Source organism: Salarias fasciatus, chromosome 6 (assembly GCF_902148845.1).
Source record: "Salarias fasciatus chromosome 6, fSalaFa1.1, whole genome shotgun sequence".
Lineage (NCBI taxonomy): Eukaryota > Metazoa > Chordata > Actinopteri > Blenniiformes > Blenniidae > Salarias > Salarias fasciatus.
Window position 1 is genome coordinate 36,318,440 of NC_043750.1, and position 14,468 is coordinate 36,332,907.

Below are 14,468 nucleotides of genomic sequence, written 5' to 3' on the forward strand. Positions count from 1 at the left end.
AAAAAGTGAGAAAACGTTAATGAAAATGAAATAATGTTTCTTGTTTTAATGACATTAGTCCCAGCTTTGGCAACATATTTGTTTGTTCAGACTGATGACTCTAAACTGCCTCCTGCTGTGAATGTGTGTGTGATTGTGTTTCTACCTGTCCTTGGTGCCTACATGGAGTTTTACCTGACGCGGATAAGATGACTACAGAAATTTTCTGTATACTGGAGCATTTTTACACATTCAGAAGCAGCTTCATTATGAAGCATGTTTTGAAGCTGATGTTTGAAGGCAGCAGTCTGAGGCCACGAAGGAGAAGAAGCTGCAGAGTTAAAACAATGCGGCGTGCAGATTTCTCACGGCACACGCTGTACTCTATATATTCCCACAAGTGACGGAGACGGATCCGCAGCTGCATCCAAATGATAACTAATGCAAAGGAGTGAGTCATTCTGGCCAGAATGCACAAAACACACCTTTGATGGACAGAAATGACAGATGTGGCATTTCAGATGAACGGCGAACACGATGAGAAAATCTGAGAGTTGAATTAAAGAGAAGAGAGCGCTTTCTGTTGTGTCCACAGAAACACAATGAATCAAGACTTTTTCTCTTTAATTTATTCATTCAAACAATAAATATTATTTATATTTATCACAAATATCCACAAGTGATGCAAACATGAAACGAAAAGGGATATTTGATCTTTCTGGATGAAAAAAAAAAAAACATCCAAAAATAACTGGGTCAGATATGTTTCAGTATAACACCAGCATTTCAGTGGGTTTGTGTTAAGAACAACTTCACTGACTTGGCTTACAGATCAGGAAATATCAAACACGTTCAAGGGAATTATAAATTAGATATGAGCACTCGACACTAAAATGATCTTTGATCCAAAAGACGTGATAAAAGCGACACACAGCTGCTGCGTACATGATATTCACAGTATTCAATCAGGTGTGTGTGTGTGTCTGTGAAGCACCAATATGCAAACGTACCGACGACGTCTCACAGTTCACCACAACAGAAAATCCGAGCGAGACTCAGATCTTGTGATACTGTGAATACTGCCAGCACACTGAAATGAAAATGAAAGATTTATGAAACAGGAAGTTTGTTCCAATGAAAACATTCCTGTGCTGAGCAACAGTCTACTTATTATTAAACTGACCACAGAGGGAAACAGACATTGGCAAACAAAGGAGGTGAACTGTCAGTTACCGAGCACTGCTTCAGGAAGAATCCACAATTTAACATTAACATAACGCACAAAACCATGCAGGTGACACGTGACATTCAAGTAAATAGGGTTTCCGAGACAAATTTAGTAATTATTAGCTGAAATGCTTGAAGGAATTCTCAGTAGTATACCATCGCTGCAATATTATGAGAGAAGGGAAATTATTCATAATGTGAAAATCTTCTAAACTGTCAATCTGCTTATTGTTGCAGGGTGCTGGAGGCGAGCCGGCTGAAGCCTCATGCCACCATCACAGAGGTAGAGCACAGAGAGGCAGGAAGTCACACACACTCACATCCCAACCCGACAGAGTTGCACATCCGTGTGAAAATCAGGGATGTAAAGCGAACAGTGAATTGTCTGGATGTGTATCATTTACTGTGCACGTCATGATTCTTATGCAACAAGAACAGGATTTGATGGAGTCAATAGAGCAGGAGTGTCAAACACATTTCAGAACAATGTATTTTCACAAAACCAAACAATTACAACTGAAAAGCAGAAGATTTTGAACATGAAGCTAATTATACTGAAACTTTCTGGTGCAAAATAAAGTGAAATGTCTTTAAAAAAAAAAACCCTTCGATAGCCATTTCACTATGCATGTTGTTTCATTATGCAAGCTTATTTCCTGTCTTTCACGGCAGCAGCACTGATATCTGTGTTGTGTTCACTACTCTTAAGAAATGTGTTGAAAAAAATGTATGCTTTCTTTTAAATTTGGCTCACGAGCCTTATGTTTGACACCCCTGCGTTGGCTCCAACGGTTTAGGAAACCCATCTACAAGCAGAGACATGCGGGTGTCGGGGTGAGTCTTCGTGGAGTGTGTGTGAGCGTCACTGCGTCTCCGTGTCGTGAGTGTGTGAGGAGTCAGCTGGGCTCGGCCTCCACTCCCTCTGACCTTTCATCTGCTGTCAAACGTGGACGCAGGGTTCAGTAGGAGAGGGTAAACAGTGACCAAACGGCTCCAGAATTCCAGGAGGGGCAGACAATCTCCAGTATAAGATTAACATAAAGTACAAACCCATGCAGGGAGCACAGTAAACATTCAAATATATGGATGTTTGACACAAACAGTCAATTATTCATTGAGGAAAGTAGTTTTCAGTAGTATTTAGACGCTGCAAATCAAAGATGTAGGAACAGAGTGAACTTGTACTGTTTGCCCTTTGTCAACCAACCTGCACATGAATGATATCAAGGTCATTTTTAATCCAACAGTTTCTTGGTACCTGCGTTTCTCTTTATTTGGCACTTAACAGACGGAGCGGGAGCTGGAGGTGAAGCAGTCCTCAGGTCAGGCACACGGTCAGAGATCATCAACATATTCAAATATTCTTCTTTTTTTCTATTCAGCAAATATTAAAAGCCTTAGCAAACGCTTTAGCTGCCACTCCACACAGTGGAAATTAGTGTTTTTCCTACAATTAAAATGTTTAATCTCTCTATATGTCTTCTCTCATCACCTCTGTGCCGCATAAGCCCACAGACGTCCTCCTTGGTTATTCAGTATTAACAGCTCCAGGTGTTTTAATGTAGGATCAGAGGATTCAAATGACTAAAATCCTCATATAAATAATCAGAAGAAGAGAGGAGAGGTGGCAGGTTTCACTGTAGTATGGAAAGTTCGGATGTTTCCGCTGAGCTGCTCTGTAGTTTAAATATTATTAAAAAAAAAAAAAAACTGCATATACATTCCACACAAGGTGCAGCATTAGTGTGACTGACGTTATCGTGAAGCGCTCTGCCTCGTACCTGCGGCCCTGGCAGTGGTAGAGCACCTTCAGCACCCGGGTCGGACCACGAGCAGCCGCTGCCAGGGAGGCTTGCCTTGCTCCATGACAAACCCTGACTGTGTTACTTTGAGCGTTCAGGCGTTTCCCTTCCCTCTGTCGTCTTGTCCTTGGAGTCCGCGCTCTCCGTCTTGACCGGTGCTTCGTCCTCTTTCGGGGGGAAGAGCCAGGCCATGGCAGCGGCCGCCGTGCCGTCGCCGGTCTGTCGGGAGAAGCAGAGGAAGGTGGCCCAGACGAAGGCGCAGCAGCCGGTGAAGGTGGTCCGCAGGTACAGAGGCACCAAGGCGAAGTTCAGGAACTGAGGGGCACACAGAGCGGTAGCAGCATTGTTATCTTCACAAAACTAAAACTGAGGGACCATGTGAAGGTTTTCCATGTGCTGGCCTGAGCCTGGATCCACTGCAGCCTCAGTCTGCAGATATATAGCGGGTTGACAAGACAAATGGACAGGTTGCTGATGGGATGTACATCTATTAAAAATGTATCATCTTACAAGAATAATCACTGGAAACTGTCCAGGAGATTTTTTTTCCTCAGAGAGAGTGATGTGTATTACAAGGTCAGCGACGGATAAATATTCTGTAAAAGGTGAGATTGCCTCAGACCATGTGACACCAGCTAAATAAGTACATTTCCACTTTCAGTGGCCACTTTCAATGAATAAACACATGTTGAATTTTCTTTAAAAATCACACAATTGATATTGCCGTTCAATCATCACTTTGATCACATTTAAGAAGCTAAATTCTGTTTATTTGGCTGTGAATTCACTTGTTGGCTGCTTTCTTTGCTTTGCGGTTAAGTTTCTGACAGTAGTGATTCATTATTTGCCTTTATTTATTGAATTAAAAAATAATAAAACAAAATCAATAACTCTCAAATCTCAAGTCTTGATGTGAATGTTTACCTGCATAAAGGGCCAGAACATGAGTCCAGTCTGTGAAAGAGACAAACAAAGCAGGTTGGTTATTTGTAGACTCGTAACTTCTGAGCGCAAAATAGAGAGAAACTGGGTCCACTCACCCTGTACGTGTTGAGAAACTTCTCCCTCCAGTCTTCGAAGATGTCCTCTTTACCCTCCAAGAAGCTGACGCCTGGACAGATGGACGGGTCACAGCTTTACAGTAAAATCATCACCATGGAAACCAAGACATCATGAAATCTGCTCCTGATACAAAAAATCACACTTTCCTGGAGAATATGGCATTAAAATGTCTGCATTACTTCAACAGTAATAACACAACACGCTCTAATAATCCGCCACGTATCAGGGTTTTGTGTAATTGCTGCTCTGTGCTGAGTTCAAGGTCACTTTTTTTAAACACATGCTTATTTGAATTTAATTACGTATGTAAAAATTATGGTTTTCCTCTTAAACACAAACCCAGCATTCAACTTTTTACCTTTTCTTCTCAGTTTTTAGCATTTAGAATTTTCATTTTGTTGATGACCTCAATAAAAGGTTAATAAGTCGCATGTGACACGTGCAGTAATGTTACATAATTTCTTCTTGCGTTTGAAGGGTACGCTCTGTGAAGAACCTCCTGGATGTCCTCCGTGTGACCTCTACGAGTCAAAGTCCTTTTTGAAAAGACAATGAGCGACTGCTGATCGCTCAGCTCCAGAGGAGACGCTTGTGAGCGGACGCTCGAGTCAAGTTACAGATTGACAGATATGTGATCCTCTCAGAGGTTAACCATTAGCAGGCTGCGATGAGTTCAGGCATGAAGCGATTACAGCACATGATGTACCAGCCTGCAGGGTTCAGGAGGACCCAGAGGGCAATGTGCACGGTCGCGTTTCTTATTTCCAACACGTTCGCTGAGATAACGACGATATCAGACAGACATCGGGGCAGCATTGTCTCTAATCTGCACACGAAACATCAGAGATGTTTTCTTAACGGTTTGATTGAAACTGAAGAATTATTCATCATTTATTTTTCATTTTTTAATAACTTCAGATGCCTGTTATTTTAAGTATGATGTGTTGTGATAGAGTCAGAAGGTTGTCGGATGTGGAGATCACCTTTGAGATAGATTGAGATAGACAGACAAACTTAAAAGTCTAACCTAAAATCCTTAGCTCTATCAAAGACATCCAAACTGTTTTTGCTACACTTAGAACACACATGGGTGTGTTTTGTTTGTTTTTTTTTTCTTTTTGAGATTTAACCAGAACTTGGGCTAATAAACTCTTAAAACTAGATTTGGGATACTTGAAAAAAAAAATAAATAAATAATCAAAACTCATCAAACTGAATGTAGAATTTTTTCAAATTGATCTCAATCTCTCTGATCTACACTGGAACTCTTAATCCAAACCCAAAATCATTAAATGAAACTAAATCCATTTTCTACTGATTCATCGATTAAGAGCCAAAAGCAGAGTACAATCTGGACAGGTCAAACACAGACACACAGCCACACACACTCATATTTACACATATGGGACACTGAAGCTCATCAGTTGACCTCATATTGATGTTTTAGGGGTGAACCGGTGACCTGTTCAGGGTGTACCCTGGCCTCGCCCATAGTATGCTGGGATAGGCTCCAGCATGATAGATGGAGGTCTGGATGGATGTTTTTGGATTGTGAAAGGACACCGAATTACCTGAAGAAAACCCCCATGCACACAGGACCCAGACCACCACACCAAGACCCAGGTTTGTGCTGATGTGGGATTTGAGGAAAATTCAAATCAACCTGAATTCAATCTCTTTGAAAAAGTGAATTTCCTGAGGTTTTAATGAATGAAATCAGATGACTGCAGTGGTCTCCACAGCGCCCGTGCCCTGCCCGGGACCCCGGAAGTGCCCGCTCCGCCCCTGTCCCGCCCGCTGACCTGTGTAGAAGACGCTGGTGGCCAGCGGCGCCGCGGTGGTCTGATCCAGGATCAGCTTCCTCACCACCATCCCGACCGAGTTCCCGGGAAACCTCCGCTCCAGGAAGCGCATCCAGAAGAAATTGAAGTTGCCATGGAAACTGAAGGCGACCACGGCCACGTTGCGCGTCTGTCTCCAGTCCACCGTGTCCTTCCCGGAGAACCGCTGGTGGACGAAGTCCCCGCCGGCGAACAGGCAGCCGTACAGACCCACGTTAGTGACCCACGGAAACCGACGGACATACCTCAGGAACGTCTCTCGCATTATTTCCCCCTCTGAATCCGGTCGAAAGTTTAAGATTACTTATAAAAAAAATCGTCCCAAAGCAGCTTGAATGTCGTCTCTGCTAGCTAAACGTCGCTACAGGAGCGTCCTCTGTCTCTGGGAAGGTCTCCGCATCACGAAGTGACAACGTCGGGGACATTTCCAAACGATTTCAGAAAGATGACCGTCATGGAGGAAACAGCTGAGGAGCTTCCACTTTAACTAAACGTTACTCTGAGAGTTAATCTGAAAGGGGACACTTGTCCTGCACCGTCCAGCTGCCGAGTTCCTGGCTGTCAGTGAGGCGCCGGGTGGGTCGGGCTCTGCGTCATTACGTCACGCCCCTTTTTGCGTGAAAAAATGTGAGTTACGTAGAAAAGGTGGAGCCGACATTTCCTAAAGAGCGCTTCTCTCTGTGGTTCCTCTGGCAGAGCTGTACAGTGAATTCTTCCTAGTCGAAATTACAATATTTCAGAGTAAGAGGTGTGTAACAGTTACATCTAATTACATTTTCGCTGGTATAAATACAATTTTAAGCAATCTAAAATTGAAATTGTACAAGTCAGAACTTGGTTTCTTACATATACAAATCTTTACAAATTTTAAATGGCCATTTTAATATATATTAGCTTGATTGGATATTTATTTCAGATATCTTATATATAATCCTTCCTTGTCAAAATGAGCATTCCAGACATCCACAATGACATTCTTTCCATCTAAAACAAAAATTCTGGATTTCTGACATTCATACTAGGATAAATGAGGGTGTTTCAAGCTACTTAGTGGGTGTTTGAGGCTACTTAGTGGATGTTCAAAGCTACTGAGATGGAAATAAAGAGCAGAAATAAAGTGTATCTGATGCCTCTGACTTTTTATGTTGTTTATTTCATTATAAGCATTAATAAACTTTCAGTATAAGCATATAATATGCATTATATGTGAACTAATCATCTGTCCCTGGTGCTGAAAGTTTGGACATAAACCATTAGCATCAATATTTTTAAAATCCTAGGGTCGGTTAAAAAAAAAAACATTGCTTATGCTTATGCTTATAACTCCTCCAATGGCAAAAAGAAATGCAAAGTGAAACAAATGTCAATGTTTTTTTTTTTCTCGGTGGGGCAGTTAAAGGGCTAAGATGTACATGGAGCCACTCCATCCGAGACCACAGCCACCCAAACCAAGCTTTCACCCTTGAACATTGTGAGTGCTGGCCTTCTACTCATGTCATCTGTAGCGGAGCCAGAGTGGGGGCAAGGGGGCGGTCGCCCCAGGGCCCACAAGGTCATAGGGTCCCGTTTCATGTGATGTGTTAATATTTAATCGGAAATAAATTATTATAATAAAATGTGCAGTGTGTGCGAGAAGGTATACGCATACGAGTGTGGGCTCCAATGGGCCATTTTCACAGCTCCACTACTTCCTGAAATTAACTGTGCACATTCATTTCCTGTCTTGCATTGTTGGCCAAAATGATTAATCGAGGTGTGTCTTGTTGCAGCAGTCTAAACCAGACACACCTGGATTAATCAGTTTGGCCAATAATGCAAGACAGGAAATGAATGTGCACAGTTATTTTCAGGAAGTAGTGAAGCTGTGAAAATACCCCATTTGCCAATTCTTACATTACGACTGTCCATGAATGCATCAGAGCTGTAAGCCAGCGCTGATTGGCTGAACGAGTTTTTTCTTTTGCACTTGGTCTGAACTCTTTGGAGGGAAGTTAAACAGTATGCTAAACACTATTCTAGCTGCTAGCGGTACTACCCAAAACCTAACATCGGAGCCACTGGTGAGTCAGTGAAACCTTCAAAAATATTATCTTTATCAGAGTGCTGTGGTCTTAAACACCTGCTATTTGAATGTGCCTTGTGTTGCTCTCAACTACAAGAGACCGCTGAGTCTATTTTTTTTCTAATATACATGAATTCCAGAAGATATAGATAGCTGTGTCTATATCTATCTGAATAGATTGTGTAATTTTAGACCAACTGTGTTCATTTTATATTTAAGCTGTATCAAAGATGGTACAGATATAGTCCTTGACTTTTTATCTGATCTTTCAGCACCATGGACAGCGGACGCTCTGAGACTGACAGCTGTCATAGCTGCATTTGTGTGTATGTGTGTGTGTGTGTGTGTGTGTGTGTGTGTGCGTACATATTCAATTCAATTCAATTCAATTCAATTTTATTTATATAGCACATTTAAAAACAACTTCCGTTGACCAAAGTGCTGCACAGCAATACAGAAGTAAAAGAAAAGGATAAAATAACTAAATAAAGTAACAGGCTCAGCTAAACATAATTAAAAAAAAAAAAAAAAAAAAAAAAAAAAAAAACATATGTGTATTTGTTCTTCAGAACAAGTTTGTGAACTGGTTTGTGACTTTAATCTGCTTTCTGAGGCATATAGGTTTGCTTGGCTCAATAAAAGTGAGCATTAGTGTGTTGTTTGATGGTAGCATGAGGGATTGTTTGAATGGTAAAATTACTATCATAAGGGCCCGTGGAGAATGCTCCGCCTCCTCTGTACTGAGACCCAAGCTCAGCCTCTGCATATCATGAATGACATTTGCTTTTCCTTATTTGAATAAGTGTAAAACACACAAATAAAATCAATTCTAAGTTAATAAATTCCAAGATGATCGCATGAATGTTTCCATTTGCCGAGTCTAAAGGTCAAGGTGCACCAAAGCACATGTGTTTTCTTTTTGTGATAGTTTGGGTTTGTGTGGCTTTTGATAATCACACATTTATTTGTTTTGTATCATATTTTCCAATGAAATGATCAATCTAGTACAAATATGCAATGAAATATAACGTTTAATCACATAACTCTATTGTTGTGCTGGTTTAAGCTATAACTATGACAGTTTACTTTGGTCACCAGGTGGCGCCAGTTGTTCATGCATCGTTTTTATGCTTTTTTTTTCTCTCATCTGAGGTCAGTTTTCTTGAAATGTCTTTGAGACTTATCAAGATTTTGGTGCACAGTGATCTTATCAACAGTTGGATCCAACTTGTTTCTGGCTTCATTCCCACAATCCTGTTGATCCTCTGGTTAAAAAGCAAACTATTCCCACAGCACAAGGTCATACAGGTGAATCTCTCAATACCAGAATTGAATGTAATTGTTCACTCACTCTCCTCCACTGGTGTGTGAATGTGCGTGTGAATGGGTGAATGTCTTAATGCAGTGTAAAGTGCTTTGGGCTCTGTCAATGCAGTGTAAAAGTGTTATATAAGTGTAGAGTAGACCATTTGTCATTTACACTCATTTCTACACCTGAAACATCTGAACCAGGGTTGTCAAACTGATTGTAGTTCATAATGCAGATCCCCGAGAATCACAAACCTTTTTGCATTTAATAACCCAGAGACTATATTTGTGGTGGCCTTAGCCACAGTTACCAGGTGGGCTGGTTTTGATCACCGGGCCACATGTTTAACACCAGAAATCTAAAGTCAGAAGCTGAAAACATATTGAATTCACAGTAATTAAAAAAAAAAAAACGAAACTCCCTTAAGCCATTCTTCAGAAGTCATCATATAATTAGATTGACAGGGTGTAGGAAGATGAGGATTAAACCACACTGAGCTGCTCCAGTAGTCTCACAGCAAGTTCTAAATTAAACCAGATTCCTTCATATCTTTCATATGACGGGATATACATTTTAATGCTGGGAAAATAAACAGCTATTCCTCTTCTCAAGGTAGTTAAAGGCTTTGTTTATATTTATACATTTCCACAAACATAAAAATATACATATATTAGGTTTAGTGAAATGAGGAATAGTTTTCATCTTATCCTTTTCATTGTTGTCATGATGTCCTCTGGGGAGTTTCTGACCCCATCCAGAGAAGACTTACTTTACACCCCCCCCCAAAAAAAAAAAAAATTCTCATTCCCTTGATAATTTGAAACACAACAGCTAATAAAACCTCGTCATTTTGTCAATAAATACTGACCGTCTCCTGTTGTCCAGTCTATATTCTACATTCTGCATTATTTAATTTACATTTTTCACGTCATCTCAAACAATCTGAAAAGATTATGTTGTGTTTTCGTTAAGTTCCGGTGAAATTCTATGTTCAGTAATTCCACAGATTAAAAAAAAAAATTGTGAGACTCTAACAATCTGAGCATTTTTTTGTTCTTTCCTGTCATCTGCGTGCCGATACCAGTATATTTACCAAATCAGTAAGGAGACATCAAAATGCTTTAACATGAGAGAAATACAAAACCAATATTCAGTCTTCTGGTGTTTTTTTAATCTCATTCAATCAGTCAATACAAGCATTTCAAAACTGATCTGAGAGTTTACATTTATTTTGTAACAGGTAAACTATATTCACTAGTTACAATGAATGTTAAAAGTCTCAAGTAGCAGCAACTCATGAAAAAAATCCTTTATGTTCCCTGCACCATTTCAAAATCACCAAATTAGTAAGTTGTCTCACTGTTAAGTTCATGCAGTTTGTTGCAAAAAAATCACAATACACATGCAGAAAAAAGACACAAATTCAGAGGAATTCAGCTCCGTGAGAAAAACAGGATAATGCACTGTCACCAGGAAGGTGCTTTACAGACAAGTAGAAAAAACTTCACCACAGAGAATTATGTTCACATTAAAGTGTCTATAGTTCTATATTTGCGTTACTTTTTTGGGGATAAAATCGGTATATGAAACGTGCAGTAAGGATTTTTTTAAATCAATTGTTGAAAAGCTTGTTCGAAAGTAACTGAGAATTGAAGGTCGATATTATCTTTACTCTGCACTGTAATCTTATTCTGCAGTTTAAAGGAGAAAAAAAGGCTGAATCTGAATGAAAAGCTCCACTTGAGTCTCACACAAGTCAGCAAAATGTGAACAGTAACCTCAGATCATCACACCAAAGCAGAAAGTGTAGCCTGCAGATTTTGTATCCCCACAGTGGAGGAGAAACCTACAGTTAGAAAGCATGTTGAGGCTGAGTGAGGGACTTCATGGCTGGACGATCCGGTCCCAGTCCCCGCAGTCCGTCTTGCGGTAGCGCTGTGGTTGGTCCCCCGGGAACAGACTGTCAGGGTTGGGATGGTCAAGAATGAACCACATGGTGGCCTTAATGCTTCTGACGAAGTCCGAGGGTTCAGCCTTGGGAGACGTGGAGAGAGCCTGCACACAAAGAGACACTCCAGATTCAAAGCCTGAATCACAACACTTCTTCATGCTGCTGTGCAGTGGGTTACACACGCCTAAAGGTTTATACGGGGATATTTAATCTCTTCACTCTCTCAAACATGCCATTTTGCAAATATAAAAGTAACATTCACCTCTAATATTTCTTTGTCGGTCATTGTCATCCATTTGATCAGGTCTGGCTGTGGTGGCCAGGAGCATGGGCCGACTTTAACAATCCCCTGGTTTGGTTCATAGATTTCAACCATCTGCAAGAAGAGCAATCAGGAATCTGTATGAAAGTATTCAAATCTAGTTTTGCCTTTGTGTCGTTGAGATGAGACTGTGTCTTCTGAATCAGTAGGGAATATATCAGAATGAGAGGTTGAAGCAATCGTTTAACTTAATTCAATGATCACATTTGACATCAAAGTACTTTATTACATTTATTCTCTTTATGTTTGATCAGAAAAGAGTCTTCACAGTTCTGTACATTCCTCACTTCCTACCTCTCCCTTAGTGAAGGTTCGTGCTGATCGCAGGTTCTCTGCAGGACCTTTGAAAGTGAAGGATGCGGGGAACACTTCACCAGTTTCAACTTTGACACCTACACAAATAAACAAAAGATGCCATGCACCATCAGTTGAACAACAAACAGCATTTCCCTGTTTACAGCAGATTGATCACTCACCTATTCCATATATTATGGGTTTATGAATTCCGTCAACAAGAACGTCATTCATTTCTAAAACAGATGAAGGTGAATTAGATGAAAGGTTGACTGGGGGAGGATTTCTTCATGTTAATCAGTGTCTCAGACATCTCATGGTTACCTGTGGTGCAGCATGTTTCCAGATAGATGTTCAAGTCCTGGTTCTGGAACATCGCTGTATAAATGAATGACATGCTTAAAATAATGTCTACTCCACATCATGGCACAAATTGATGTAAGGTCATTAATTCATACTCAGAAGGTCATGGCTGATTTTTTCTGATAGTTTTGAGGCGTCCTCGAATCCTCCAACCACATGGAGCTCGAGTCTGCATAACAGAAAGAAAAGAAGAGCTGAAGATGAAACTTTAATATTGTGTGTGTGTGTGTGTGTGTGTGTGTGTGTGTGTGTGTGTGTGTGTGTGTGTGTGTGTGTGTGTGTGTGTCGTACCTGCCCTCATGGAAGTGACCACTGAGTGATGTGACTGCTTTCACAATCAGTGAGACTTGACGGGGGGTGTTGAAACCGTCACAGTGAGCCAAAGCAACAGCTCCAGTTCCTGAGAAAACAAGATCGAAACAGCAACGCCTTCAGATATAACTATGTTTTTAGCTTTTACACAAAGCATGCAGCATTCTTCCACTCATGGGAATTTTACCAGTGTGTCGCAGCACGACCATATGACAGGTGGTCGCATCTTCTGTTCCGATGACCGAAACATGTTCTGAAACAAATCAGAGATGTTACTGTTACAGTCCAAACCGTTTGTTTTCAAGATATCAGACAAACCAGTGTCTCACGGCTGAATGCCAGGTCCTGTGGTGAAACCCAATCATGCACAAAACGAATCACGATCAGAAGACAGCTGGATTACAGCCCAGAGAAGCTTCTGTTGCTGATGCATGGCTTCATGCTTACTGACAACATTTGCACCATTTCAGATCATATTAAAAGTTTCAGGATATGTTTAAAGATCTATTACCAATTAATACATTCCAAAGGTAACAAATAACACAGAAATTCTTCATCAATTACAAAATATAGACAATAAAAACACTACTTTTTGGATTTTTTGACTTTTGCTTGTTTCTCTTATTTGTTGTGTATTTTGTTTCTGGTCTGAATACATGAAGACTGAATTCAAAACTGAATAAAAAGTGACTTTTTTTTCCATGTTGTGTGACAATTTCCCATTATGATCATTTTTTTTATCATGGTATCCTAATTGACAGTACAGCCATGTGTTTGGGGCTCTGTCGTGCTGTGATGCTGCTCATCAATAATTGAGTTTTACTCACTGTCTTCTGGAGTCGTTGCACCAACCTCCCTTTGTTGAACGAACAGGAGGCTCTTTGGATCGACAGAAACAACTGGCTTAGAGCGAAACGCTCTGGCACTTTCCTGTGTGGCAAGAGAAAAATGGCTCATTTTACAGAAATGTCACAGGCGGCTAAGATAAACCGAATCACAGTTGGGAGAAACAAACCTGTAGACTTGGATGTTTGAGGTACAGGTCCTCTATCGAATTGACTGGGCCAACTTGTTTGTCCTCGATGAACAGCGGCATGTTGGTGGGCTGGTGATCCTGCTCTGTGGAAGAACGGCTTCTTCTTTTATACGCAGTCTGTTATCTTATGATGCAATCCTCCACTGTTCTTCCTGTAAGACTTCCTTTTAATCTCATCAACGCCTTCCTTTCTTCAATCAAGATGACGGGGACAAAGTGCAGCCCGAGAGTTGAGTGACTCATTTGACAGTCACTCAACTCAACTCAACAGTTTACGAAAAACTTCTGGAAGCCTGTATCAACTCGTGGCTGCACCTCATACCCACAACCCTGTCGACCCCCTGGTTAAAAACCAAACTCCCCCCACAGCACAAGTTCATACAGGTGCATCTCACGCCACCAGAATTCCAGGTAAATGTTGACTCACACTCATCTCTACAGCTGAAACGTCTCAACCAGGATTGTCAGACTGATTGTAGCTCATAATGCAGATCCCCAAAAATCACAAACATGTTTGTATTTAATAACCCAGAGGTCATATGTGAGGTGGTTAAAGCCACAGTCACCAGGTGGGCTGGCTTTGATCCCCCGGGGACAGAGGTGGAACATGGCCCGTCTCAGATTTTAATGACACTGGGTTTACACAGATTGAAGAAATGTAGTAGTTGTCGTGATGTGCCCCCTTTTTCTCCGTTTTTCCACCTCTGAGGACTTTCGCTGGGCTTCACTCAGAATGAATCAGGACTTCAATTTCTTTTTACCATCTTTAATTCCAACAGGTGAAAAACCTTTAACACACAACACAGAAATTCACAGTCATTGAAAAATTCATAATTCACAATTCCATCAAATTCATACATTGCGATTCATTATTTTAGTACCATTAAAACGGCATTATCAAAAATAAC

At 40.8% G+C, this 14,468-nt stretch overlaps 2 protein-coding genes across 2 annotated transcripts; both read right to left on the reverse strand.

Annotated features, from left to right (window-relative positions):
* Positions 1-675: 675 nt before the first annotated feature.
* LOC115389730 (mpv17-like protein) lies at positions 676-6,480 on the reverse strand. The gene is made up of 4 exons (XM_030093269.1): positions 5,873-6,480; positions 4,049-4,119; positions 3,933-3,962; positions 676-3,323 (listed from the first exon to the last, which is right to left on the reverse strand). The coding sequence occupies exons 1-4, from the start codon at positions 6,174-6,176 to the stop codon at positions 3,090-3,092; spliced, it is 639 nt and encodes a 212-aa protein (XP_029949129.1). The 5' UTR covers positions 6,177-6,480; the 3' UTR covers positions 676-3,089.
* Positions 6,481-10,431: 3,951 nt separating this feature from the next.
* On the reverse strand, positions 10,432-13,672 carry LOC115390352 (protein N-terminal asparagine amidohydrolase-like). The gene is made up of 10 exons (XM_030094193.1): positions 13,540-13,672; positions 13,352-13,454; positions 12,712-12,777; positions 12,504-12,612; positions 12,308-12,381; positions 12,174-12,227; positions 12,032-12,085; positions 11,850-11,947; positions 11,496-11,609; positions 10,432-11,337 (listed from the first exon to the last, which is right to left on the reverse strand). The coding sequence occupies exons 1-10, from the start codon at positions 13,618-13,620 to the stop codon at positions 11,167-11,169; spliced, it is 924 nt and encodes a 307-aa protein (XP_029950053.1). The 5' UTR covers positions 13,621-13,672; the 3' UTR covers positions 10,432-11,166.
* Between the last annotated feature and the right edge of the window lie 796 nt (positions 13,673-14,468).

Coding starts and splice junctions, on each gene's coding strand:
- LOC115389730 (XM_030093269.1), bottom strand. CDS start 6,176: ATGCGAGAGACGTTCCTGAGGTATGTCCGTCGGTTTCCGTGGGTCACT. Junction 4,120..5,872: donor CACCAGCGTCTTCTACACAG/GTCAGCGGGCGG, acceptor CCATCTGTCCAG/GCGTCAGCTTCTTGGAGGGT. Junction 3,324..3,932: donor TGTTCTGGCCCTTTATGCAG/GTAAACATTCAC, acceptor TGTGCCCCTCAG/TTCCTGAACTTCGCCTTGGT.
- LOC115390352 (XM_030094193.1), bottom strand. CDS start 13,620: ATGCCGCTGTTCATCGAGGACAAACAAGTTGGCCCAGTCAATTCGATA. Junction 12,228..12,307: donor AATCAGCCATGACCTTCTGA/GTATGAATTAAT, acceptor TCATTTATACAG/CGATGTTCCAGAACCAGGAC. Junction 11,338..11,495: donor CCGACAAAGAAATATTAGAG/GTGAATGTTACT, acceptor CTTTGTGTGCAG/GCTCTCTCCACGTCTCCCAA.